General features: G+C 54.1%; 3 protein-coding genes across 8 annotated transcripts in view; all 3 read right to left on the bottom strand.

The window, feature by feature from the left end:
• Nucleotides 1-93: 93 nt before the first annotated feature.
• Nucleotides 94-17,596, bottom strand: UBOX5 (U-box domain containing 5). Of its 2 annotated transcripts, none has more exons than XM_040065064.2 (5): nt 17,532-17,596; nt 8,733-8,829; nt 6,369-7,545; nt 3,272-3,433; nt 94-866 (listed from the first exon to the last, which is right to left on the bottom strand). In XM_040065064.2, exons 2-5 carry the CDS (start codon nt 8,784-8,786, stop codon nt 652-654), a joined length of 1,608 nt encoding a protein of 535 aa, XP_039920998.1. In that variant the 5' UTR covers nt 8,787-8,829; nt 17,532-17,596; the 3' UTR covers nt 94-651. The 2 variants fall into 2 exon arrangements, with proteins under 2 accessions (XP_039920998.1, XP_039920999.1); XM_040065065.2 differs by lacking the exon at nt 17,532-17,596 and adding an exon at nt 16,258-16,338 and having other exon boundaries at nt 519-866.
• On the bottom strand, nt 10,878-17,585 carry FASTKD5 (FAST kinase domains 5). Of its 2 annotated transcripts, none has more exons than XM_040065061.1 (2): nt 17,532-17,585; nt 10,878-13,478 (listed from the first exon to the last, which is right to left on the bottom strand). In XM_040065061.1, exon 2 carries the CDS (start codon nt 13,437-13,439, stop codon nt 11,052-11,054), a length of 2,388 nt encoding a protein of 795 aa, XP_039920995.1. In that variant the 5' UTR covers nt 13,440-13,478; nt 17,532-17,585; the 3' UTR covers nt 10,878-11,051. The 2 variants fall into 2 exon arrangements, with proteins under 2 accessions (XP_039920995.1, XP_039920997.1); XM_040065063.1 differs by lacking the exon at nt 17,532-17,585 and adding an exon at nt 16,258-16,381.
• Nucleotides 17,597-19,765: 2,169 nt separating the features above from the next.
• Nucleotides 19,766-27,573, bottom strand: part of LZTS3 (leucine zipper tumor suppressor family member 3) — a 48,040-nt gene continuing 40,232 nt past the window's right edge. For 2 of the 4 annotated variants that reach the window (XM_040064748.2, XM_040064746.2), the window contains exon 4: nt 19,766-27,294. In XM_040064748.2, coding sequence (XP_039920682.1) covers nt 26,584-27,294 — 711 coding nt within the window. In that variant the 3' untranslated portion in view covers nt 19,766-26,583. The remainder of the gene's footprint in view (nt 27,295-27,573) is intronic. The other 2 variants (XM_040064747.2, XM_040064749.2) reach the window with 1 other exon arrangement.

Raw genomic sequence — 27,573 nt, 5'->3', positions numbered from 1 at the left:
CCGCGCCGGTTTGGCTTTTCCCAGCCCGCTTATTTCCCTCCCCTGCCAAGAGATGCACTCCGCAGGAGTCCCAGGACGAGACCGATGAGGAGCCAGAGAGAGAAAGAACCCGACTTTAAACATTTTATTAAGGCTTAAATGTCTATCAGCCAGCCAAGGAGCTGGGCCGGTCACACGACACAAACCGAGGGGGTGGGGTGGGATGGCTTTTCTACAAGAGTCTGGATGAGCAGGGTGAGATCACTGCCAGCTCCTCACACCTCACTGTCGGTTCCAGGATGAGAGACACGGCTCCCAGCAGGGAGGAGAGGGCGAGCTGGGGACGGGGAGGAAGCCAGAGGGGGCTTGGTGTGTGTTGTCACTCACGAGGACTTTACCTGCTCCGCGGCCGGGCGGCTGCCGGTCAAACGCGGCGTCGACTCGAGCTGCTCCGAAAGGCACCTGTGCTAAACCTCTGAGCCTCGGGGGCAGTGCTGGAGACCAGTCCTGGATAAATACATGTTCCTTGATAAAGAAGCTATGGCTTTTTCGTCATCCTCAAGGCTCTAACACCCCGTTCCCCCCCGCCGCTCTGCGAGCACAAGATCCGAGTCCTCTCCGCCCTCCGTGCGGACGCGGGGCACAGCAGCAGCTCCTCATTTGCCCTGGGGGTCAGAAGTGAACCCTCCTGACGTCCTGCGTGGCCGCCGCCCTCTTGCAGCTCCCGCAGTGGATGGGGGACGCCGGAGCCTTCTGGCGCTCGGCCAGGCAGGGCCGGCACACGAGGTGCCCGCAGGGGAGCTGGTACACGGGCTCCGCCTTGAAGTAGCAGGAGAAGGATTTGCCACACGAAGCACACGCCTGGGTCTGGCCGCTCCTGCCGTGCTCTGCAAACGAGGAATCACAGAATCAGCAGGTTGGAGAAAGCTCCCGAGGTCATCGAGTCATCGGCCCCTGACCCGACACCGCCGCGTCCAAGTCGTTCCCGGTGATCCCGTCACCTCCCTGGGCGGCCCCTTCCAATGTCTGGTCACCCTCGTGTCTGAGCACGCTTTTGTCAGAACCCTGGGCACTGGGAATTCCAGGCACTGGGAATTTCAAGCTTTCTGTGCTGACAGGCACTGACCCCCCCAGAAAACGCTGCATTCGACCCGAGGCCATTCCAAAATCAAATTATAAGAACCGGGATTGTGGGTGTGTGGTTTGAGTAGAAGTGTGTGGTATCACATGGTGGAAAACTTAAAAGAGTTTAAGGGTTTAGAATATAGTAATGTATATAAAGCAAGATGGAAGATTTAGGGTGGAGGTTAAGTCCTTCTTTTTCACCTTCTTCTCCGCGGGTCTGGGTGGTGTTTTGCAATTGGGCAGAAAAGTCCGCATTGCCATGGGTGGTTGGTTATTGGGTTAAAAGTAAAAATAATTTAGGTGTCATTTCTTAATTGGACAGTTTATTCTCAAAAGGCCTTGTAGAGAAAGAGATATAGGGGGGCATTTTTAGTTTGTTAGCTTGACGTGCTGTAGAACTCACAGTTTGTGAGACTGTTAATATCGATAAGAATTAATAAACATCTGAGTCCGAACAAGAAAACACCGTCTCACGCATTTAATCCCCACTCTGGCAAAAAGAAGGTAAAACCCTTTCTGTGAGGAAATCCCTCCTCATGCCTAGCCTAAACCTCCCCTGGAACAGCTTGAGAGCATAAAGCAAAGGGACAGGAGAGGTGGGGCAGGCAGGGAGTGAGAATTCCAGGCTGGGCCACCCCTCGTGGGCCAGTGCCGGCCACAAGCCGAGAGCCCCAGGTCCTGCGGGCTCGGGGCACGGCTGTGACTCAGTTTCCTGTCATTACCACAGGGAAAGGGAACGGTGCAGCTCCCAGGGCAGGGCGTGCTCGGAAAGGGATGGATCGCATCAGCACTTGCGCCGTCAGGCTTTTAATTGAGGGAGAGATGAGTGTAAAAAAGGGCTTTTCACTTTCACTGAGGCTAAATCACCCTCCCTCCCGCTCTTCCCAAGCGGCGATTCCCAGGTGGAACGGCTGAGGTGTCACTTTGCATTCCGGTCACACACGGGGCCACTCAGCTCTCAAACGGCAGCAGTTTTAGAGGGGACAGGAAAAAGCTCAGGAGCTGAACGTCACTGTGAAACAACAAACGCTGTTCGGGGAGGGGGAGAGAGGGAAAAACAGGCACAGACAGACGGATGGATGGATGGACAGACAGACACAGCCCCTCCCAGGGTCACCTGGTCCCTCTGAAGCCCCATCTCAGCCATGAGCAGGCAGAGCCTCACCCAGCGGAGGAGAAGCCAGGACACGTGGAGGGACATCTGAAGGTTCAGTGCTTCTCTGTGCCCCAAAGGAGTAATTTTGGGAATGCATTCATGGCTGGATGAGTGGGTGGGCAGCGAGGGTTTGGTGCAAACAGCGAGGGTTTGGTGGCCTGGATTATGGACCCTCAGTCCTGCTGGGATTCTGGACATCACACGGTTATTTCAAAGAATCACGGAATGGTTTGGGTCGGAAGGGATCATAAAGCCCATTCGATTCCACCCTGCTGCCATGGACAGGGACACCTTCCACTGTCCCAGGCTGCTCCAAGTCCCATCCAAGCTGGCCTTGGACACTTCCAGGGATCCAGGGGCGGCCACAGCTTCTCTGTGCCAGGGCCTCCCCACCCTCACAGGGAAGGATTTCTTCCCAATATCCCATCTCACTCTACTCTTTTAAAACATTCCCCCTTGTCCAGCCATTATCTGCCTGGATAAAAAGTGACTCTCCCTCTTTTTTCCAAGCCCTTTTAAGCACTGGAATTTGCTGGATTTACACCTCTCCTGCAGCATCTCCACACCAGACTCATTCTTCACCCACGTGGCAGCTCCCCAGCTTGCTCCACGCAGCTCAGAGGCAACACCGAGCCACTCAGCCCGAATTGCAGAGCTCTGAGAACAGCCTGAACTAAGCTGGAGCAGGCTGTGTCCAAGCACAGATCATCCTTGGGCAGCACAGACAGCCAAAAACACGGGAAAATCACGGGACTGGTGCCACAGCCCGCTCTGACCGTGGGGCAGGGACAACATCCCACACCTCGTGGGGGTCAGCAAGGTCTAACCTGCCTCAGTGGGAGAATAAACCAGCAAAGCTGCCGAGACAGAGGCAAGGATTGTGAAGTAAAGCTTGCTGGGAGGCAATGTAATATTTTTATACGGAATACAAAATACCCTGGACTCTGACCAACGCTCCCTGTTAACCCAGCCCCAGCTCCCAAAGGGGATCCAGAGGCGCCTGTTGCTCACCAAGGACTGTGCCCACGCTCCAGGAACTGCTGCAGCCGCCCTCTCCTGGAGCCTGCTGCTGGCTCTTCATCAGCTTGGCTGTGAAGGAGGGCATGGAGCTGAGAGCCGAGGTCAGGGCAGTGTCCAAGCTCTCCGACAGCTTCTGCTCGTGGGACACCAGGTCTGCAACGGGAAACAGAGAGACCAGGTCTGAAAAGGGAAACTCAGAGATCAGGTCTGAAAAGGGAAACAGAGATCAGGTCTGAAAAGGGAAACTCAGAGATCAGGTCTGAAAAGGGAAACAGAGACCAGGTCTGAAAAGGGAAACTCAGAGATCAGGTCTGAAAAGGGAGACAGAGAGACCAGGTCTGAAAAGGGAAACAGGGAAACCAGGTCTGAAAAGGGAAACTCAGAGATCAGGTCTGAAAAGGGAAGCAGAGACCAGGTCTGCAAAGGGAGACAGAGACCAGGTCTGAAAAGGGAGACAGAGAGACCAGGTCTGTAAATGGAAACAGAGAGACCAGGTCTGTAAAGGGAAACTCAGAGATCAGGTCTGCAAAGGGAAACAGAGACCAGGTCTGCAAAGGGAGACAGAGAGACCAGGTCTGAAAAGGGAAATAGGGAAACCAGGTCTGCAAAGGGAAACTCAGAGATCAGGTCTGAAAAGGGAGACAGAGAGAACAGGTCTGAAAAGGGAAAGAGAGAAACCAGGTCTGCAAAGGGAATCAGAGACCAGGTCTGCAAAGGGAAATAGAGACCAGGTCTGCAAAGGGAAACAGAGACCAGGTCTGCAAAAGGAAATAGAGAGACCAGGTCTGAAAAGGGAAACTCAGTGATCAGGTCTGCAAAGGGAAACAGAGACCAGGTCTGCAAAGGGAGAGAGACCAGGTCTGCAAAGGGAAACAGAGACCAGGTCTGCAAAAGGAAATAGAGAGACCAGGTCTGCAAAGGGAAACTCAGAGATCAGGTCTGAAAAGGGAAACACAAACACCAGGCCTGCAAAGACAAGAAAAAGATGGAGAAGCAGATGCTGGGGAAAAGAATCTGTGATGCAAGCACTGCCTTGGCTCCGGAGGGTTTTAGGAGCCCTGCCACTTGTTTTGTTGAGAGGTGTCTTTTCCCCACTGAGGGGCTGGGGTCTGGGGTGGAGTGCCTTGTCTCCTTTGGGTGCTAGAGGTGGAATGCCCTATGGATTACCACCAGACATTCACATGGTGTCCCTGTGCCAACTCCCACAGGATCAGAATCATTTAGGTTGGAGTCCAACCCTTAACCCAGCACTGCCAAGGCCACCACTAAATTATGTCCCCAAGTGCCACATCCACATGGCTTTTAAATACCTTCAGGGATAGGCAGGCTGTGCCAGGGCTGGAGAACCCTTTCCATGAAGGAATTTCCCCTAATATCTACCCTAAACCTCTCCTGGCACACCCTGAGGCCATTTCCTCTTGTTCCCCGGGAACAGAGCCTGAGCCCCACCTGGTTGCACGCCCCTTTCATGGAGTTGTAGGAGTCTGCAGGACTGAAAAAGGGCAGAACTCCAGTTCACCCAGGAAGTTGTTTTTCCCTGAAATCCCAGGCACTCCCTCGGCCAGCTCCCGAGGATCCCAGCCTTGCTCCATGCAGCTCAGGGAGAACATTTAAACCATTAATAAAATCCCTGGGACTTGTTTTTCCCCTTTCTGTCCCAGTTCTGAGCCACAGGGCCAGGGCTGGACCCTCCCTGCAGGGCTGCCCTGTGCAGCACCGACGGCGCTAATTAACACGAAGCATTAAGAGAATGTTGTCTGCATCACTAATTCTGTTAAATCCGTCTCCCAGAGGAAGAGCTCGCAATTGGTGCTGCACATTTGCTCCGCCAATCGAGGCTGATGATCCAGTGAGGCACGCGCTCCGTGGGCTGAGCTTTTATTTATGTATGGACACGGCAGCTCCCGCTCCTGTGGGGCTGGGGCACATCCTGGTGGGAGCTGTCACACACCTCCACAGCCAAAATAACCAAAGATTCCTCCTAAAATCTCCAGGCTGAGGGATCAGAGCAGAAATGTGCAGTCTGACTTCTCCCTGGTACCACCCGGCATCAATTATTTGTTTAAAATCAAACTGCCACCTGAGCTTTGTCCTCAAAACGTTTTCGGGCAGACTGGGAGAAGGGAGAAGGCTCCCAGCAGCTCTGGGTCACCTTTTGACATGTCCCAGAGCACTGGGTTAGAGCAGACCAGGAAACTGGGCTTAAAATACCCCCACACCTGGATTTACACTCTTTGTCCCCAGGTGCCACATCCACACGGCTTTTAAATCCCCACCACTGCCCTGGGCAGCTGTGCCAGGGGCTGGACAATCCTTTCTGTGAAAGAATTGTTCCCAAAATCCTGGTGCAACCCCTGTTCCCTCCTGTCCCTGTTCCCTGGGAGCAGAGCCCGACCCCACCTGGCTCCACCCTCCTTTCAGGGAGTTGTTGGGAACAACAAGGTCCCACCTGAGCCTCCTTTTCTCCAGATCTGCAGCACATTTTGTATCCCCAGCAGTGCTGCTACCACATCATTGGGAAAAGGACAAAGGGAAACCGGCACCCACTCCCTCCCCCTGCAGCCACAGGTCACATTTCTTGTCTAATTTAGCCTCTTTTCTGCTTTAACCACCTGCAAATTCTGTGCAAGTCTCCCCCAGGCTGAGCTGTCCCTCCTCCCTGCAATTCCCTCGCTGTGGTTTGCTCTGTGTCCCGTTCCTGCTTTCCTTCCCACCTCCCTCCTCGTGATGAGCCAGGACTCCCCGTGCCATCACCACCGCACCACCAGACATTTCTTTGCCTGGAATAAATCCCCCTGGATAAAGGAACTTCAGATCAGGACGGTGAGAAAAAAATATTGTCTCCACATGGAGGGAAGAGAAAGGAAATCCCAGCTTAAAGGGGAACAGGGGTGACCTGAGCAAACAAAGGCTGTGAAACGCTGAACAGGGATCACGGGAGGCGGATGGAACAACCCAGCTCCACCACACCCATCAACAGCCTGGAAGCTTCCGAGAGGTGCGACACTGGATTTGTCCTGACTGGAAAGCCCAGCCTGGGGCTGTCCCAGCGCTCAGGGAACGGAGGTGACGCGGGGAACCGCAATACCTGTGGAACAGTCCATCTGGATCAAGTGGGAGTCACCGTCAGCTTTCATTTTTTTAGCACTGTTCTCTGAGGTAGCTGTGACGAGTAAGTTTGTAGCGGAGAAATAGGGCGGCTGCAGGGAGCCCTGATCCATGCAGTCCATCTTCCTTTTCAGAGAAGACATGGTGATGGAGGAGGGCACCAGGCTCTCCGAGGCGTGAGCCCTCCCCAGCAGGTTGGTGCCAGGGATGCTGTGCTGCAGCAGGAAGTGGTCTATCCTGGCTTTGAGCGTGGGGTGAGGTAGGGGCTGCGAGTGCTGGCTGAAGGCCACCCCCGTGAAGGGATCGCTGGGAACGCGGCCCCAGGACGCCTCGCTCCGGTTGCATTTCTCCAGGGTGGTCTGGTCAATCACCTTCCCAGAGGGCAGGAGCATGGGTAAAGTCATGATCTCCAGAGTGATGGGGTCCAGGAATTCCTCAGGGACGTCTTGGACGACGTCCACCAGCTTGCGCAGGGTCTGCTGCTCATTGGCGCTGAAGGGGACGCAGTCGCTCTCCATCGGCGTCCAGGGCTCCGGCTTGACGCTGCCGACGTCCTGGGCCAGGAACTGGGAGGCCACCTGGAAGACGCCCTCGATCACCTCCTGTGGGCAGGACTTGGCAGGTTGTCCCCACACCTCCAGCCTCTTGATGCTGGGCAGGCCCCCGCCGGCCACGTGGGTGATGCAGATCTTCAGGTGGGACACGTTGCTGAGCGAGGCCGGCCCTTTGTTCCAGAGGTCTTGAGACACCGAGCCGGGGTAGGAGAAGACATTTTCCATCTGATGGAAGGGAGGCCTCGGCTTGAAGCCTCTGTGGCCGAAAGTCACTTTGCTCTGGTTTTTTAAGACAGCTTTGCCCACCAAGGTGAAGGTGTCCTTGTCCGACACAGCCTGCCCGGCCACACCTGAGCACTGCCCCTCGGGGCTCTGCCAAGAGCTTTTGTTGCATGAGGTAGAGGTGTGAACTTCCAGCCCGGAGAAGGTCTGGTAGCCCCCGGAGGAGATGTCGATGTTGATCCTGCAGATCTCGATGTTGAAGGGGAAGGAGATGGTGACGTGCACCGGCGGCTTGATGAAGTACTCGCTGCGGAAGCCGCGGTTCCTCCTGGCGAGGTCCTCGGAGATCAGGTTCTCCACCTCGTAGCCATCGGCAGAGATCTGCGTGCCAGCACAAACCGGGTTCAGTTTGGAGCGAGGAAACGCAGGGAAAAAAATTTCACCAGCGCTTCCAGGGATTCTCAGGGCGACATCGACCTCAGGAGCCAAGGCTGAGGTTTATGTGCAGGAGATCCCTGCTGTAAGGCACAGCAGCCCCACTCCCACCCTCCTCCCCTCCCATCCCCTCTTCCTGCACCCTCTGTCACCACGTGCAGACCTGATTTAACTGCTGGAAGAGTGGAAAATTAGGGATAATTCCTGGTTTTGGTCGGCTCAGGAGGCTCATAAACCAAGGAGGAGAGGGTGGCTGGGAGCAGAGGATGAGCGTGGGGGAGATGGGAGTCTCCTCTTTCAGTCTCCCTTCTCAGGTGGGAGTCCCCTGATTTTCTTTGTGCCTACTTATCCACGTGGAAATGCACTGGGGATCACAGTTACAGCATCCCAGAGGAACTCTGGATTCGAATCAGCCTCTGGGAGCCACCTCACCCATCCCTGAGGGAGATCCATCAAAGCAGGCTGGGTCTGGTTTGGAACATCCAAACCCACCCTCTGCTCTGCTCTGCTCCTGGGCAGACTGGTTCAACCCATTCCCTTTCCTGGAAGCCCCAGGCCCTGAGAAATCTGCAGCACTTGCTGAATGGACAAACAAAAACGAGGAAAATCTGTTTATTCCACCTGTTTAATATGGTCTTGATCATGACAATCACACCAAACCTCTGTGGCATGGCTGGGCCTCTCCACAAAAAATTCCAGCACTGCTGCTTTTGCAGCACAGTCTTTACAAAGCCAAGGCTCTCCTGGATTTTGGGGTGAGATGTTGTGGAAACTTACAAATAAAAAACAGATCTGAATGAAAACTGAGTTTCTTAAAGAGGTTCTGATGTGCTGAGTGAAACCAGAAATACTTGGAAAGCAACTTCAGCAAACATTATCAAGAGCTGTGCGTTCCAACGGGCAGAGGGAAAGCTGGAACATTGCAAAAAGGGATCTCAAGCCAAAGAAATTACACCGGGGAGCACATAATGCTGTCTGGTTATGAGATCCTGCAAAATTAGGGCTTTTCCCTGCACTATTTAGTGTGTGATGCTGATTATCCCACAGGAGCAGTGAACAAGCTTCCCTCAGGATAATTCCACCTAATCCCTCCATCCCTCTCACTCCTCAAAACCCCCCCATCATTATTTTACCTTGTTGCAGTGAATTCTTGGCTTGAACTGTGGGAGACAGACGTTTATTACCATCTTGGCAGCTGGAGAGAGGTCACTTGCTGAGCATCAGAGTCAGCTTGGGAAAAAAAAAAAAATTAAAAATAAAAGAAGTGAATATCCACGGGCAGTGAAAGGATCTCGTGTTTTGGGTGATTTACAGGCTGGGGAATTCCTAAAACGCAGCTCAGATCCGAGTCCATAAGGTGAAGGCAATATAAACTCAAATGAATGTGGTGGAGAGATGAGATTGAGAGAGAGAAAGAAACCACATTAATATTGATTAGAGAACCCATGGAGAAAAATCAAAGAGAAAATGCCTATTTCAACTAAAACCACCTATGAACAGGTCAGCAATTCGATCTGAAGGTTTATCAAAGATGCAGGAGTTTTGTAGGTGTAGAAAAGCACCAGCACAGCACGGGAGGCTGTCACAGTGAGTCAAGATGAACCACAAATATTAATAATTGGTGTTAAAAAACTCCAAGGGAGCAGAGGGCACGGAATAGCTCTGAGGGAGATGTCTGGGATCTGAACAGCAAATTCTTCTGCTGGCATTCATTAAAGAAACTCAAGTGAACACACCTTCTTTCCCATTGAAAAAAAAAAAGTGACTGGAATTGGCTCTTTCAGATCCCTTTTAAGAATGAAATTATCTGCGAGGTGAGAGCTTTAACCTCAAGTTAACCCCAGCTTTAAAATGTCACCGCCCTGGGCAACCTTGCAAATCAGAGACTCGCTGCCTCCTTCAAGAACAAGCAGCTCTTTAATGATTTTCCACTGATCTGTTGGTTCAGCCCAAATGAGATTGGTCTTCTGGGGGCACGTTGGAGAGGCAGAGTTAATGAGCTGCCCGTGCTGCATCTGCAGGGAGAAAGGTGGAATTCAAGGCACAAATCCCAGGGATAAAACCCATCCCAACATGGCATTCTGCAGAGAGCAGAGCTTGGCTACAATGCCTTGAGTGAAGCAGGTGTGAACCTAACGAGAGGAACAGCCAGGTGAGCAGTGCTTCTATCCCAACATTTGGTCTTGCAGCTGTCAGGAGCAATTCCTGCTCCTCAAGGAACAGGACAAGCACACATCAACTCTCCTCCAACATGACTTTCCTGGCTTTCTGAGTCTGAGAGGTTTCCAGAACTGGGCAGCCAGTGAGGAGCTGTGTAAACTGGTCTAACTTTTGGCACTCACATCTTGTAGGAGACTGACAGTTCAGCTACAGGCTGTGCCTCAAAATTGCTCTTTCTGGCTCATTTTGAACCAAAATGAATCTACCAAGTGGTACATTCACCTGGCTCTCAGCACTGGTGTCGTGAAAAATGGCAAACCAACCGTCCTTGCTTGGAAAAACTTGGGAAAACTCAAGGTTCTCCCCCTGTTCTCTCTCCCCACTCTTTCCTGGGCTGAAGACTTCTCCTGCTACATGTGGAGCTCTGTGTGGGTATTTTATGGGATTTTCTCCTCTATGTTTGTGGCCCTGAGAGAAAGAACTCAGGGTAATTTTTCCAGTCTCAATACCTCAGTAGGAAAATGGATCATTCTCCATCTCCAAGTCACTGCACTCCCTTCTGCCGCAAGGCTCTGCTACAGATCTCATGGCAAAAGTTGAGTCACCGAGTTGCTTTTACCCATGGCTGGGTTTTTTTTCCTCTCTCTTCAGTGTGTACCTTCCCTAAGGTGGACTAAGATCTTTGGACTGAGGCAGCGAAATGCAGACCTGAAAAAAATCCTCAGTGGTTTTGGACAAGGAGTTTTAAACAAGACACTCTGGAGTTTGTCACCACAACTCTTCCTGGTGTCCTGCGTGGGACTACGGAGCTGCTGCCATAAGGAACCCGCATGGTGGACACCAAAAAAAGTCACTGGGGCATGAAATGAATGTCCTGAGGTCAGAGCACCCCAACCCTCAGCGCCACTCAAGTATCCACGTTCCATCCTAAAGGAGAAACCCAGGCTGCGCCCTCAGCTCCAGCCCCATGGGGATGGAAAACACGAGGGAACAGCTGGGTGTGTTCCTGGCACCCAGCTCAGCCTCACAACTAAACACCCTCCGTTCCTGCTCTCACAGAGGCACCAAAGCCAACCACTCCAGTCTAGGGCGGAGAAAGAAACAAGCACAGAGACAAATGAATCCTCAGCAGGTTTTATTGGTGGCGGAAGGATCCAGCTACAAAAGGAGAGCGTGGGACGTACAAACGGCCACACAGAGCACCTGCCAAAAACCGAGCCCAACACCCAGAGACCACTGCACCCAGTCAGGGAGATGAACTGGGGAGGCTGTGGGGCAAGCCCTTGCCCCCACTAGCCGGCCCTGGTGAGCAGCGCCGGGCAGAACACTTTGTAGTGGAGGTAGCTGAGCTTCTCGGAGCGCGTGCGCTTGAGCAGGGGGAACCACTCCCAGAAGGGAATCTCCACCACCACGTAGCCCAGCAGGCGCAGCTGCCGCCGCTTCAGGCAGTGCAGCCCCAGCAGCCGCTTGGAGCTGTAGCAGAAGTGGTTCCTGTTGGACACCTGCAGCGCCAGCCTCACTTCCCGAGGCTGCCAGCGCCCTGGGTTAGGCTCAGCCCACGATCTGGCACCCGCAGGAAGGGCTCCACCCGAGCACGGCGTTCCTGCGGCGTCCCCTCGCTGCCGTCCGGGAATCCCGGCTTCACTTCCCTCTTCTGTGGGACTGTGGTTATGAGCTCTCCCCTGTAGGAGCTGAGACATTAAATCATCTGTCAGGCTAACTCCCATGCCTTTCAGCTTCTTGGCTGCCACGGGATCCTTGAAGTTGAAAGGGATGGGACATCCATCGGCGGCCAAACGCACCTCCAGGTCGCTGGACCTGGTGTGGGGCAGGATCATGTGGTTCTTCACATACTCGGGGCCTCCCAACATGCTCTCGAGGAGGGACGTGGCTTCCACGATTTCAGGCCTGACGTAGATTTCCTGCTCTGCAAAGCTCGAAACCATCTCAGTGAACTCCTGACAAAGCTGAGGTGGGAGGCGGCTGCCTCGGTAGGACGGGCACTCGATTTCGACGCTCTTACCAAGGGTGAACAGGTCCTTTTCGAGCTCGTATTTGCTACCTCTGGTTTTCTGGACAAACTCCTCCCTCAAAGCAAAGTCTATCAGCTCCTCTGGGAAGCGTTTGACAAATGCCAGGCCAAGCAGAGCAGTGAGGAGATGCTCTGGAAACTTGCTAAACTCATGGAGTTTTGCATGCAGTTGCTTTATCAGGCTGGAGTAGAACTCCTCCTTGTTGGGAGGTTCATAGTCCAGGCACCCAAACGACCACAGGAATTTGGCAGCATCCTTGCTCCGGCAGTAGGACACCTTGGAAGGCAACGAGGTGGCTACAGCAGCCAAAACATCCTCATCAAAGAAGTGCAGGGATGAATAGGTGAGAGCGATGTGCATGATGCCCTGGATGTTCGTGGCAGGAATGCGAGCAGGAATCACCTTCCCGAGCTCCCTCATGAAGGGCAGGTGATCCATGCGGGTGTAGCGGAGCATCTTGAGCACGTTCACCAAGGCGTAGGTGCTCATGTCCTCCATCTGCAGGGACACCCTGTCTGCAATCCTCCTCATGACGTGGTCGGAAATCCCGCTGAGGGACTTGAAGAGCCCCAGGCAGATGGCACCCAGCTCCTCCAAGGTGAAGGCGTCCAAGTGCTTCAGGATCGCGCTCTCCACCTTCTGCACCAAGTCCGCGGGCGACCTCCGGCCTTCCCCGATGATGTAGAGGAGCTGCACAAACTGGGGCAAGGTGAGGTCCCTCCAGTGCAGGTTGGCATAGCTGAACAGGATGCCCAGGTAGGAGGGCACGCTGCGGTCCAGGCAGCGCCAGCAATCCGCCACCAGCAGCAGCTGCTCCAGGCCCATGTCCCACGCCCGCCGGCAGAACTCGGCCTCGCACGCGTCGAGCAGGGGGTGGGAGGCTGGCACGGCCAAAGGGACACAAGCTTTTAGAATCTGGATGAGATCCAGGGTGCTGAACAGCCTGATGGCTGTGGCAGCACGGCGACACAGGGCACCGAAGCGGGGGTCGGGCGGCAGCGCCGCGCGTCGCTCCGCTGGCAAACGGCTCAGCTTGAGGAAACAATCCGTGAGCATTCCCGGGCTGCCCTCGCACCCGGCGACGCTCTGTAAAATCGAGTCCCCTTCCTCTGCAGGGAGGGTCTGTGCTGGCTCAGCGCTGTCACAGCTGAGAGATCTGTACTCAGGCCTCCCCTTCTGGAACATGCGGGGGTCCTCCTTGGAGTTGTGCATTTCCTGTTTTTCTTTCTCTGCCTCCTCCTTGTTCAGCGTGGCCAGGACGGTTCGCTCCAGGAGCGTGCTGGGCTTGGGCCGGGCATTCCTGACGGGTGACAAAGCTTGGGAAGAGGCAGTGGGGAACGTTTGCACGGTGCCAGGGCCGGTGAACGTGTCACCGAGGCCCTGGCTGCTGTCCCTATCCATGTGCTGCTGGGAGCCAGCCCCGCCTTTGGCATAGGCAGCTGGATTATACAACACTCTGTAGTCCTGCGCCTTCAGCAGCTGGATTGTAGCCCCGGATTCGGTCCCAGCCTTGGCTGCTCCTGGTTTCTCTTGATTTTCCTTCTTGCTTCTGCTGCTGCCACGCTTGGCCTTGCGCTTGGCTGTGGTGGAAAACGCTGTCACCCTGCTCAGCCCGGGCAATCTTCGGCACATTAGCACCGTAGCCATGGATCTCAACTTACTGGGGCTCAGAGCTGCTTCCAGGTACTGAAAAAAGGGCAGACGGAGAGTGAGTGGCCTCCACCTCACAGGTTTTAATCAATCCTTTACGCTAACGAGAGGGAGGCGGAGCCGGTGCCTCCCCTGGCCGGGGTGGCTGGGTCCCCGCAAAGCCACCACGGAATGTCACCTCGTGCAAAGGCAGCTGAGGACGAGCACCCAGGTGACCTGGGGATGGAGCAGAAGGTGGCCAGGCATGACCTGCCATTCAGCAGACACAAGAAACCTGGCACAGACTAGGAGAGTAAAGAAGGAAAAAAAAAAAAAAAAAAAAATTTGTTTTTTCATTTTTAAGAGACCCAAGCTGCTTTTCTTTCATTCTGAACAATGGAAAAAAAAAAAAAAAAGTGTTTTTGCAGAAGAGCTGCAGCTTCAAGAGGCTTTATGTGTTCAGACAGAGCATTCTGCTGCTTCGGTCATTGTGGTCTGAATTGCTGACCACCACCTGGGAAGTTGTCCAAATATCCAGGGTGCCACACTGCCCTTTGCACCTGGAGACAGCATGTAGAGCAAAATCTCCACAGAACCAGTGCAGAGAGTGAAAACTGGCCCAGAACCTGCAGATGGAGGTTGGAGGAATGAAGAAATGTGGCCAGAGCGAAACGGGGGAAGAGCGGGGAGAAGTAACACAAATCATTACGTGACGCTGCATCCCAGGCTGAGAACCACGGGGAACAGAGCTTTAGGCTCCGGATTTGAGAGCATTCCCCAGAGTTTTAGGGTACAAGAGGCTTAAAAATGGCTGGTGCCTTCCTAACTCCTGCCTGAAGCAGCTACAGCTCGGAGGGTGAGGATGAGAAATCCGTAGGAGTCCAGCTGGGTGCTGCCAGCCTGCGCTGGCTGCCAAGCCAGCCCTGTTTACCACGATTCAGATGCTGATTAAGGAAAAAAACAAAGCACCAGGTCAGGTTTTTCCTTCAAATCCTTATCCCACCCAAATATCCATCACGCAGGTGTTATCCAATTCCTTAAAATCCCTCGGTACCACAGAGGGAGCTGGGAAACCAGGAAAGCCAAAGCCTGGCAGAGATGTTGTCACTGCAACACACTGTGTTCCTCACATGGGGAAATAAATCCTCATGGACACCCCTCGGGGCTCTGCTTGCATCCATGGCTTCCTGACCAGGGATGGAGCAAGAGGTGGGATCAATGCAGGCAAAGTCAGTTTTGGGCACTTTGGGGCAGAAGAGGTGGGTTTGGGGTGTGTGAGCAGGACAGTGGGATGCAGGCTCACGTGCAGCTCTGGCTGAGCACAAACTGGATTTTTTGGGTGTTTAAGGATCCCCACACCTCCCATGATCCAGGGACACCTTCCACTAGCTCAGGTTGCTCCAAGCCCTGTCCAACCTGGCCTTGGGACACTTCCAGGGATGGGACATCCACTGCTTCTCTGGGCAGCCCATTCCACTGAAGCAGATGAGGACATCTGGCATCCTCTGCTCCATGGACGGAGCTTGGAGGCAGCAAACACCAGCCAAAGAGGGAGGAGAAGCTGCTGGAGCAGAACCCACCCCAGCAGAGAGGTGAAAAAAACAACTGGGCTGGAGATAAGAGGCTCTGGGGGGTGCTGGGAGGAAGGAAAGGCGAACTGAAATGTGGATCTGTGGGGAAAGCCGTGCAAGGAGGAGGGTACAAGAGAGGCCACTGAGGTTTTAGGGTGATCAGTAAATATTGTGAGCTGCTCAACAACCCACTGGGAACCATATCTGTTTCTCCAAACACGCTGAGGCTGTCCCAGGAGCAGATCAGGCTCTGTCCCACAGACCCCAGGCTGTTCCAAGGCTGTGACTGTCCCATTCCAGCAGGAGAAGTCAAATCCTGCCAGGCAGCAGAGACTCTGCTCCTTCCTGCCTGTCTGAGAAGCGGGGAAAGGAAAAGCCTCCTCAGAAGCTTGAGAGGAAAACCTGAGCCAAGAGCTGGATTTCAAAGCAATGTCTGATGAAATGATCATTCCTGGCTCTAGTGGCTGTGGTGTCCAGCCTGGAGTGGCCACAGGTGACAGATGCTGAAGACAGGGGACAAGGCTCAGGCTGCACCTGGGGGAAAGAGAAACCCCCTCCAACATCTCCTCCTCCAGCACCTCACAGAGCTTTAACCTTTAGAGGGGCTGGACCAAGCTCCAAAAATCATCTTGAACAAGAGGAGGTTTACCCAGGCGAGGCTTTCCCAGCGATTTCCTTGCCTGACTCAACTTCTGAGTGTCTTTATCTATTTTTCCGCTAACAAACCCCAGGTTATTTCTATAAACCAACTTCTCTCTGCTGTGAAAGGTGTTACCCCCCAGGAAATCCAGCACTGCTGCTCCCAGAACCCCTCCCAGCAACGACAGCCCCACTTCAAAGTCAGGGAATCAAAGCCCCGGTGAAGGCTCCGAAGGCGAGCGCCGCGTGCTGCTAAGAATATCCTCCCTGGATTGACTGTGGAGCTGTGACACATTTGGGAATCCAGGCAGTGGAGAGATCGTTTCTCTCCTCCTTTGCTCCAAATCCAGCAAAAAAGAGGAGACCACGCACCAGCAGAGCAAGGCTGGGATGGGACAAGACAGTTCCAAGCACCCTCAAGGGCAACAGGCTGCTCCAAGTGATTTTTTTTCCATGATTTTGCCCACCCTTGGCCCAAATCTTTGTGATCTTTCCAGTTTCCACCCCAGTTCTCTTCCAACTCCACCCACACCTTCGCTGGATTTGCCTCTCTGCACCTTGAGCAATCAGCCTTCCTTCCTTCCTCCTCCCACCTCACATCCCAACACAGCCAAGCTCCTTCCCACCTCTGGGCAGGTCCCTCCAGAATTTTCACTTCCAGCAGCTCCAAGGAGCCAAGGAGTTTTGGAGTTGGGCTCTGCAGGCTGGGAATGCCCTCTGAGGAGCTGCTCAGGCACGGAAACGCTTCTGTTTCAGTGTCACAGCTGAGCATCACTAAACACCTGTAAAAGAACATTCCCAGAGGGATGTCACCCAACCCAGGGGCTCAGCCCTGTGGAAAGGGATGTTGGTGCATCCCAAAATGCTGTCAGGACTTTTGCTCCCTCTGGAACACTCACTTTTTGGAAACCCCTCACTCTGTGCTTCTGACAGCCAAAGGGCAGAGGGAATCTCCTGGGGATGTGTGAGGGATGAACGGGGTATGAAATGTTGGGGATAAAACAGCTCCTTTTGGCCAACAGCCTCAAGGGAACTCCTGGACTGGGCTGAAGAGGAGAAACAGAAAAGGGATTTTATTCCCCCAAAAGGTTATGATGTCAGGGAGTGAAATTGTCACTTTTTGGGTTGTCTGTGCTTTTTGCTTCTTTTTTGAGATCACAGAATGGTTTGGGTGGGAAGGGATTTAAAGTTCATCTCATTCCACCCCTGCCATGGCAGGGACACGTTCCACCAATCTAGGTGGCTCCAAACCCCATCCAGCCTGGTTTTGGACACTTCCAGGGATCCAGGGGCAGCCACAGCTGCTCTGAGCACCTTGTGCCAGGGCTCAGCACGCTCACAGGGAAGGATTCCTTCCCAATATCCCATCCATCCCTGCCCTCTGGCAGTGGAAGCCATTCCCTGTGTCCTGTCCCTCCATCCCTTGTCCCCAGTCCCTCTCCAGCTCTCCTGGAGCCCCTTTAGGCCCTGCAAGGAGCTCTGAGGTTTTCCCTGGAGCCTGCTCTCCCCGAGATGAACACCCCCAGTTCTCCCAGCCTGGCTCCAGAGCAGAGGGGCTCCAGCCCTCGCAGCATTTCCGTGCAATTCCCTTCTCCCGGGGCTCCAGGGCAGCACCGGGGGCGGGCAGGGCTGGAAGCCCCAGCCCCTCTACTCACCCTACGGCTGCACCTATAGACACATAACACATAAATATAAATATACACACACAGAGACGTATATATACGTACATAGACATATATATATAAATATATGTATATGGGGCAATGCAGCTCAGGGCAGAACGAGAGCGGCCTCGCCGGCTGAGAGGGTGGCTCGGTCAGAGGACGGGGACATGGGAAGAGGTAAGGGAACGGGGATGAGAAGGGGAAGGGAACGGGCACGGGAAGGGGCCGGGACTCACCGGGGCCGCTCCGGCGCCGCCGCCGCCGCCTCCTCCTGCCCCCTTCGCCTCCTCCCGCCGCTTCCGGTCGCGCGCCGGTGACGCCACTTCCGGTTCCCAGAGCGCGCGCGGCCGGCGGGTGGCGCCAGCGGCGCGCGGCGCGGGCCCCCCTCCCCAGCCCCGCGCGGCCACGTGACACGGAGATCACGTGACAGCTCGGAGTCACGTGGGCGCCGCCATGGCGGACCCGGGGGTCCTGAGGGGGACACTGAAGAGTCGTGACCGTCCCGCAGCACCCGAGCCCTGCGACCCGCCGGAGAAACTGCGGCTGCCCCCGGATCCCTGGCAATGTCCGAGGCCAGGTTGGACGGGGTTTGGAGCAACCTGGGCTAGTGGAAGGTGTCCCTGATCCCTGACCATGGCAATGGTCTTTGAGGCCCCTTCCAACCCAAAGCATTCCGTGGCTCTCTGAGTCTGTGGTTACAGGACACCCTTGGTGGCTGCAGAAACCCGCTGGGTTCGTGCACACCCATGGATGTCCTTTTTTTGTCCCTAGGGACCAGCTCCCTCGCGTGTGTGGGCTGGGGGCGTGAGTGCGGTGTGTGGGAGGCCGGTGTCCGAGCTGACACCCGTCACTGCAGCTGTCCCAAGAGAACGAGGGGAACTCCGGTGACTCTGGACCTGTGAAGGTCTCGCCTGAGCCCCTGCTCTGGCATGGCCACCCACAGCCCGTTGGCAAGGGCTGTGTCCACACAGATTTTGAGTATTTCCAATAATCACGGCTCCACTGTTCCCAGAACTCATCTTCCCGTCCACTGCAGGCTTTCAGCACTGGCAAACTATTTAAATATTGCCTTGAACCTTACATAGCGCTTGTGTCTCCTCCTGATATTTCTACCAGGTTTACTTTCTGTCCACCTCTTCCTTCCGACCAGGCTTTTATCCCCTGGCAAGTGAGGAAATCCCATTTTCAGGAGGCCACAGGGGTTTGGAGGGGAGCCACGCTGGCTGATGGCACCTCATGAGGGAACTCATGGAATCCCTGACTCACTTTGCCCTGGGAGGCACCAGCTTTGTCACCAGAGGGCAGGAGACCTCTCTAATAAAGCTGCCATCGGAAAAAGTGCTAGAATTGCTGGGTTTTTAAAGAAAAACAACAGTTATGTGGGTTTTTTTAGTGAGGCCGACAGAGTTGGGCAGGATTCATTTGAGTAAAAACCTGCGGGAGGTTTTGGACGTGGTGTTTGCCTCCCTGGTTATGAGGCGAGGTGGATGGGCCTTGGCCTGGGGGCTGCATCTGAATCTTCACCCCGAACATCTGGGATCCAGCACAAATTTGGTGCATTTTGAGTGTTTTCCACTGCTTCAGCCACGTGAAGGGCTCGTGCTGGGGAAATCAGGGAACCCCCAGAGATGCTCCAGTGTGGGATGTGGCTTTTCCAAGCGATGGAAGGGGAATTGCCTTCCCACCACTGCAGCTGGATGGGAGCGTGCTGCTACACCCAGGGTGAAGCTCTGCCCCAAGTTCCCCAGCCCAGCTGTGGATCCATCCCCAAAATCCCCCTGGTTCTCCCCCCCTTCTCCCACCCGTGATGCAGCCAAACAAACCACGCAGTCCTGTTTTTAAAACGGGGCCTTTCTCCATTTTATTTTGCCCAATAAAAATCCTTCACAGTCAGGTCGAGAGAGGAGAGTTGGAGATACGTATACATATAGATCTGCATGTCTATTTATATATATACATACCTCTGTACAGATATATTTATATTTTCACCGTAGAAAATGGCAAAGGCAGTAGCTCTTCACATCTGGATAACCCAATGGGAACAGACAACAGACCAGCAGGGAATTGGGAAGTGTGGTGGAGTTTTGACAAAAAACCTCTGAAACAGATACACCTTGGCTGTACAAAAAATCTCAGAACGCTGCGTGTTACCTCTTTTTTTCCTTTTTTTTTTTTTTTAATTTTTTTTTATTTAGTTTTTGTTGTTGTTGTTCAACCTCTTTAAACACACTTAACCAGAGGCAAAGTCAAGACAACAGTGTTTGGAAGTGACCAGTGACCAAGAGGACAGGAGAGACATCCGACTTTATGGAGTTGTTTTTTAAATATTTTTGTTATTTTTTTTTAAAGTATATATATATTTTTTTTATATATATATAATTTTTTTTACAATTTTTTTAAACAATTTTTGTTTTTTTTGTTTTTTTTTTTTTTTTTATTTTTTTTTATTTTTTTTCTTTTTTTTTTTTTTCAAAGTCTCGTTTAAACGCAGTTCGGAGAACCAGCAACAGTCGACGCAGAAACAGAACAGTAACGGAGTCGAGTTCAGAACACTTCTGGTTTGAATTCACAGTCAGGAGAGAGAGAGAGAGAGAGAGAGAGAGAGAGAGAAAGAGAGACACCGAGGCATCAGGAAACGAGAGGGAAGAAAGCACGAGGCTGGGGTTGAATTTACACTCGGGGAGGTCCGGAATGGGACGAGGGGTCTCACGCAGGAGTTCCTGCAGAGGGGCACGGCCCGGCGCCAGCGGAGCTCCCGTTATTGCTGGTGAAGTCGGACAGCAGCCTCGCCCCACCCGCCCTCGGGAGCTGGGGGTTGAGGGGACAGCCATGGATCTGCTGCAGAAGGGACGACTCAGCCACGTGCGTCGGTTTGGGGCGAGGAAAACCCTCCCCGGCGCGGTGCCCGGAGCGAGGCAAAGGCCGGCGCGGCTCCTCTGGGCTCACAGCGATTACCAGGTCCCGGAGAGTGCAAACGAAGACACCTTGGAGGAGCCCCGGCCCCGGGCTGGGCTCTGCGGGGACACGGCTGCCTGGGAAGGGACTGCATAGACACATCAGCCGGGTGTGCAGCATTGGGTGGTGCCGGGACGCTCCTGCGCCGGTGCCGGAGCTCTGCCCGCACGCGTTCTGCTCCTTTCGGTCATGGGAAAGGGGTGAAGGGGGCCTTCTCCTCCGAGCCTGGCTCTCAGGGATGGCAGAGCCACAGTGTCCCGCTGGGATGCGACTCCATGAGCTCCGACACCCCAGTGGCTCCCAGGTGGAGAAGACCCGCTGCAGGGACCCAGTGGCAGCCATGGGGTGGGCACCAGGAGGAGATGGGTCACGCCTGCTGGTGGCCTGCTGGGTGTGGGCAGTTTTGGGCTCTCCGGATGAACAGAGCCACCTGTTTATTTAGAGCTCAGACCACTGTGGTTATTTAGAGCCAGACTGGGCCTTGCATCCCTTTCCAAAGGAGTCGAGGCCAGGGCTGGAGCTGTGAAGGTATTCACGGGAATGTTGGCTTGCCTGCAGGCGTCAGAGTTGGGAATAGTCCCTTTTAAATCTCCCTGGAATGGCCTATTGCTTTGGGGCAGAAAGCAGAGACTTCCTGCTGGAGAAAACAGATTTGTGAAAGAGCTGTGGAAACACAGCCTGGTCCCAGGCTCCAGACCTGACACGATCTCCGTCACTGGGAGAACCACGGAGGAGGATTATCCTGCAGGTTGCACTGCCAGCATGGAACATCCTACTGGGAAGCCAACATCTGCAAACAGCTGGATGTGATCCCAACCCTTTGATACACTGTGGGATCCTGCATGCCCCTAAGGACCTCACAGACCCCTCAGACCCCTGTTTTTTCCAGAGGGTGGAAGAACCAGGGAGCTCCAGAGCTGGGTGGTGATGGTGTGAATCCCCGTGCAATGATCCCACAGGATTGCAGGCCATGGGAATGTCCTTCAGCAGGAAGCCAGGTTGTCCTTGGAGGTAAAGCAGGGCTGATGGAGCTGCCATGGGGATGTCAGAGAGGAGTGGATCAGTGTTCTGGAAAGCTCCTGAGAGCAGAGTTGGGATAACCCATTCTCAGTGGGCGCTGTAGCTCCAGCTTGTCCGGATGTACCTGGGAGAGCACTGGGAGAGGCACTGACTGCTCCAGTGGGATGGGGATGATCTAAAAGGAGGCAGCAGAGCCTGGAGAGCTGGAGCAGAGGAGCAGCAGGGCACATGAGCAGATCTTTAGCAAGGGGTCTTGGTCAACAGTACCTTATATTAAGGGGTTCCAAGGCTTAAACTGAAGGTTTGGGTTAAATTAACAGTGAGTTGGGCTCTCTCCCACCCCAGGCATGGAGTGGAGGAGGCTGAGAATGCCTGGGGAGCAGAGGCACAGTGAGAGGCATCTGCCCAAGGCCCAGACCCACCTGCACACCCACCTGCAGGAGCACAGATCTCCCGCTGGCCTCCTGCCAGGCCCAGGAGCCTCCATGGAGCAAAGGTGGGCGGAGATGCTTTCAACACCCCAAGCAGAAGAAGCGAAGAACACGCTGCCTTCACCTCGGAATTTGGTTCCTTGGTAAGGCGGGTGCTGAGGATGCCCTGGGGTGAGCTGTGGGCGGCAGCCAGCAGGACCACCAGCTCTCAGGATGCTGATTTTCCTGGACAGTTCCCACTGAGCCAGAACAATTGACTGGACCCTGTTGTGGTGTCTGCTGCTAACCTAGAGCAGACCTATTGCTCTGAAGATGAGAGGCAGGAATTTGCCTGAAGACTGGCAACTCTCTTCTCCTCAAGAAGAAAGGGAATGGCATCCATCTCAATTCCTAGGGACAGTCCCTGGTCCAAATTCTCCATGGGAAATGGAGCCAATTGGTATGGCTGTGGAGGACACTGGTGTCACCAACTGGGGACAATCACCTCACCCAGGAACTCCTTTCGATGCTGTCCTATCTCATACAGGAAAGGCCCTCATGGACCTGCAAACATTCCCAGGTGGGACGTGGGGAAATCAAGACCCTGGCCAGCTCTCATTCCCCTTTTCCAGCCCACACCAGCCTCATCTCTCTGCAGGAAAGCCGGAACACAGCTCCAAGCATGCAGCCCAACACTCTCTGGAGATCTTTGGTCATGTTGCTCGTGAGTTCGCTGCCTTGAGCGAGCTATAAAGTGCCACTGCAAGGGGCAGGAGGGGAGCAGGATGGTTCTTTCCATTGGCAGAGCTCAGGGGGGACACATCTGGGAGCCACTGTCTGCCTGGAGTCTGGGTGTGACACCGGACAGGCAGCAGGGACGTCTCCCTTAACCAGGGGGCAATTGCAAACCTGGCTCAGGGTGACCAAAGCAGGACAGAGTGACACCAGGCTGAGCTAATCCCAAATGGATTGCGTTCCTGGGAGGTGCTGAAGCCCAGATTCTCAGTGCAGCCAGGCACAGGTCGGGGTGCTGAGCACCCCCTGTGCGGTGCTCAGCGCTCGGTCCCCCTTGCCAACAGAGAAGACAGAGAGCTTTCTTGTCTGCATTTAATCATCAACATACAGAGCTGGGCTCTTACTTACATCCAAGTGCACTTCTCTCTGTACAACAGCGTAAGAGAAACAATTCCATTCCTCTCTGGAGCGTGGAAACCCGGAGGTGAGAGACCACCACCAGTGACAGCAGGACTGGGTCCACCAGCTGCCAGCAGACAGGAGCTAAGTGGGGCTGTGTGAAGCACAAGCACGTGCCCTGGTTGTGGTGTCCACCCTGGGGGTGAGAGGGGAGTGCTGGAATCAGCCCAGCTGGGTTGCTGGATCAGCAGTAGCAGCCAGCTTTGGGATGGTGGCGGAGCAAAGCAGCCCCGCTCACAGCAGAGTAAGAGCTTCCCTGGCACCAGGATAGCCTGCTCAGCCCACATCCTCATGGATGGAAGCCACTGGAGCTGATCAGCGCCCTCTGTTCGCCGTGTGGATGTGCCTGGAGTGTGACTGGGCTCTGTACATGGGGCCCTGTGACACCAGAGCTGCTCCAGGACTGCCACCACTGGCCTGGTTCTCCCAAAAATCTCGGATCATATTGTTCAGCTGCATGTGTTGGTTATCCCAGAGCATCTCTAATGCTTGTGGGCAACTGAGCTGAGACCCTCATGGCCACAGCTTGTGGTGGGGGCCAGTGGCAAGTTAGAGAGGATTTTGGGGCCAGGACTTGGAGAATGACACGTGAGCCAGGACGTCATGCTGAAATCCACTAGCTCCGAGGTGGAGTGGACAGCTGGGGGATGGTCAAGCCCAAGTTCCATGGGACAGGAACAATTTATCAGCCCTGCCTGAGCCTTCAAGAGACACACGCCTCCTTGGCCATTCCCAGGATATAGTCACCCAAACACCAGCCTGGCACCCCTTGGCTGTCCTAATCCAGGGCTAAGACCCCAGAGCCTCAACAAAGCTTTTGATGAGAGATTTCATCAACTCGTGAAAGCGTAAGGATCTGGAAGGAGCCAGGTGAGCTCCCACCTGGGCACAAACAGCAGGAACCCAGGTGTCCCGCCATCATTTTGCTCCGTCTCTGCTGAGCAAAGGGCTGGCTCAGGGGAGCAGCACATCCAGCTGTGGGAAGGAATCCTGAAGCACAGGAATCCTTTGTGGCAGTTTGGCTCCCAAAACCATCTGTATTTTCCGTAGCACTGGTGGGGTGGTTTCTGCAGGACAGCCGGATGCTTGGGGGATCCTGGGTGGGAGAATCCCGAGAGAGGGAAAACCAGCAGCAGAGCGTCTTAATGGATGTCTGCAAGGCTCTATCATCCAGGGAATGTCCACAGTCGAGGTCTCTCAGATCTGGATTGAAACTCTGGATCGATGTGATGCAGTGAAGAAGGTGGAGGGAGTGGGCCTTTCCTCTGAGGTGAACAGTCTTCACAAGAATAGACACCAAACACCTGCCTTGAGGCGGAGGACAACGTGGGCTTGTCTGATGTCAAAAGAAAGCTGAGATGGTGCAGGACAGCAGATGTCCAACCCTGACACTGTGGGATGTTTGATTCTGTCTGGAAGGCCTGGAGTATGACATGGAGGAAGCTCTAGGATTTGCCTGGCCAGGTGTACGTGGATGTCTCCCTGGGCATGGCAAAGTCTGCAGCTGTGTGGCACTGGCAGTCAGCTGCACTCTTTCCGTGCTGGGGCGCACGGGCTGACATCTGAAAGCGCTGGAGCATCTTCAGGATTTGCAGTAGGACTCTTCCCCACACCTGTCAGGAGTCAGACCTGACCTAATCCCCCTTTTATGGCTGGTCCAGGGAAAGGGGCTTAGCCTGAGCAGCCCGGGTGTTTTCCATGAGTTGTCTTCCTCCAGCTCCAACACAGGCAGAAGTGGTGGGCAAAGACAGGAACGGTCAACTTGGATCTTGAAATGCCCCTGGTCATGTTGCACTTTTCAATTTTTCAATGGCTCCAGGGATCTCTGGCAGCCAGCTCCTGGCCAGTAGCACTGGCTGATGACTTGGGCTGGTGGGACTGACTTCAGTCTCCACTCTGCTCAGTCTGGAGCTCATCACAACAATATTTGCTCTCAAACTGAAGGTCAGACCTGGTCATGAACAGGAGAGCTTTGGGGAGACAGAACATGGAAAATGTGCAGCTTCAGGGCTTTTGTTTGGAAGGTCTTCAGCCCCCCAATGCCTCGAGGTTCTTCCTTGGTATGCACATGAAATTTAATCTGGCCAAACTCACCCTGGAGTCACAGACACTTCAAGACATCCCAGTGCTAATTCTAACTTTTCTCTTCTAGCTGCTCCCCAGGGCAAAGAGCCAAAATCCCCACTCCTATTGATCCTTTGGCCAGTGCAAACTCCACTTTGCAACATTTTTCTCCTCTTTATTGTGACTCATGGTAAAAAATTGTCCGTGACAGGAAGAACCGAGCTCACTTTGCCCGTGTTTTCAAGCGGAATGCCAGGCTTTGCTGCCTCGGTGGCTGTGCACATAGGATTTGGTTTATTATTCTGCCACGGCATAAGCACTTGCGTGATCTTAAGCATTTTCCCCTCTTATGACTTCTTTCATGCTCAGAGTTCGTAGCTGAGTATTTTCTTGAGCGAGGCCTGCGAGTTATTATCTCCATCCCTGGATTTTGGGATGGCTGTGGGCGCTGTTTGGAATGGCAGTACTGAAGGCTGACCATTGCCATCCAGCTGTGATGCTGCTGTGCCCCCCCCTGCAGCTCCTGAGTGAGGCTCGAGTGCTGTTTTTAAGCAGACCCTGGACCAAGAGAGTGCACCAAGGTGTCACTCGTTTGGGGATAGGGTGGCACAATTGCCCTCTTTTGGGGCAGATTGCTAAAGCTTCAGTTTGCATAAACATCCCATGGATTTGGAGGTTTCCCCAAACCTCGATTCCATTGACTTTGGGAAGTCAAGAGGGCTGTTGGGAAGGGAAACTAGCTCGGATTTCCGAGCTTTTTTCTTGCTGTAGCCAGCTTGGGTGTAGAGTAAGAGTACGGGAACGAAGGCAGAAGTGAGAGGGTATTTCTGCTCCCGGGGTTGGTCACAACCTGGGAGAAGAGTGGAACTGCAGGAGGAAACCACAAGGAGGTGAAAACGCAGCATATGTTAGGCTCTGCTGAGCCTCCAGAGAGGCTCCTGCTGGGACATCATTCCTTGTTGGCTTCTGTTGCCAGGACAGGCTCATCCTGCTCCTCAAGGATGTCCTACCCTCTTGCAACCAGGGCAAGAGGGAGTTGTCTGGTAGAGATATGTCTGGTTTCACTGAAATCAGTGGCCAAGCTCGCACTGACTTCACTAAGACCACCGTCTAGACAGGATACTTGATGCAGAACACTTGAGTTTGCTCATGATCCCAAGAGCTTTGCTCCATTAGCCAATGTGGCTAAAAACATCCTGGAAAACAAAACAAAACAAAACAACCCAAAAAACAACAAACCTGCCACTTTGAACTGTTTCGCTGCACGTAAATGCTTGGAAAAACCAAAGAAACCGAATACAACCCTCCAAAACAACCCACCAAGGAAGGGTGAATTGTAGGAGAGGGGGTGGCAGCCTCTAGCGAAGTAACAGTCAGGGCAGATTACAAAAGAGCCAATTGACCCTCACCAGCTGTACTAGGAAAAAACCCAGATGAGATGTTGCATTATCGATAGAAAACCAATGCACATCCACAGTTATTTTACCTACAGAGCACAGAAGTGGAGGGTAAGGGTGATGGAGCCTGGTGGGAGCACACTCACACCGCTCCGACAGGAGCGCATTATCCTTCGGAAGATCACTGGCTTGAGTAGGTAGTACATGCACAGCAATGAAAAATTCCGTTGTGTCTCCTCGGTCCCTCCTCAGATCTCGGTGGACTCTATTCGCTCGAGTCGGGAGGGAGTCCATGTCTTCTTCTCCTCGGTGTGCGGTGGGCTGGTGGCCTTCGTGTTCATCTCGTTGACCTTGTGCTCCAGGAGCTGGTTCTTCTGGTACATCTCCACGTAGTTCAGCTGCAGCTGCTTCTGGTACTTGATGACTTTCTCCTTCTCCTCCTGCCACGTGCGCCGCTCCTCCTCGAAGTCCATCACCTGCTGCTCCCGCTGCTGCCGCTCCAGCTTCAGCTCCATCTGGAGCCGCTCCACCTCCCTCCGCAGGGTGTTCACGCTGTCCTCGCTCTGCCGCTGCATCTTGGCCTCGTCGCTCTCGCACGCCAGCGGGTCCCGCAGCTTCTCCCCAAGGTCCCCGCCAAAAGACCCCGCAGGTGCCATGCTGGCAAGTGTCCGCTTCAGGCCGGAGACCTCCAGCTCACAGTGGTTCAGTTTTTCCCTCAGCACCTGGACCTCGCTCATCTTCCTCTGCAGCTCGCCCTCGCAGATCTCCAGGTTGACGCTCTTGGAGCTGTAGGAGTCCTTCAGGGTGAGGATCTGCTCCTCTTTTTCCCGTAGGAAGTTCTTACCTTCCTTGAGCTGCGACCGCAGTCCCACGATCTCATTGAGCTTCTGGGAGACGTCGGCTTGGGAGTCCTTCAGCTGCTGCTTGAGCAGGGAGATCTCCCCTGCCTTCTGGCACACCTGTGGGGAGAGCACTTGTGAGGCTGGTGGATGGCAATGAGGAGCTGCTTGTCCCCTGCACTGCCCATGAAATGACCGTGCTCAAGGACCCAGCCTTCACCAGGACCCAGACCATGCCACGGACCTAGAGGTTGTCCCTAAAAAACACCTCTGTGTTTTTTCCTGGCTCTCAGGGACCCGACGCTGTTCCCAGCTGGAGTTGCCCAAACAGCCAAGCCCAGTGCTGCAGTCCCCACCAGCGATGCTTCGCTCCTGCCTTCATCTTGCTCTCCCACACAC

Source organism: Hirundo rustica, chromosome 5 (assembly GCF_015227805.2).
Source record: "Hirundo rustica isolate bHirRus1 chromosome 5, bHirRus1.pri.v3, whole genome shotgun sequence".
NCBI lineage: Eukaryota > Metazoa > Chordata > Aves > Passeriformes > Hirundinidae > Hirundo > Hirundo rustica.
Note: the sequence above shows the minus strand (reverse complement) of the source record. Positions and strands in the feature narration are given on the sequence as shown.

What these genes read in the sequence shown, in the direction of transcription:
- UBOX5 (XM_040065064.2), bottom strand. Translation starts at nt 8,786, where the DNA reads ATGGTAATAAACGTCTGTCTCCCACAGTTCAAGCCAAGAATTCACTGC. An exon ending in CAAGAATTCACTGCAACAAG is followed by an intron (nt 7,546 to 8,732) that starts GTAAAATAATGA and finishes GCTGGCACGCAG; the next exon opens with ATCTCTGCCGATGGCTACGA. An exon ending in CCAGATGGACTGTTCCACAG is followed by an intron (nt 3,434 to 6,368) that starts GTATTGCGGTTC and finishes TTCCCGTTGCAG; the next exon opens with ACCTGGTGTCCCACGAGCAG.
- FASTKD5 (XM_040065061.1), bottom strand. Translation starts at nt 13,439, where the DNA reads ATGGCTACGGTGCTAATGTGCCGAAGATTGCCCGGGCTGAGCAGGGTG.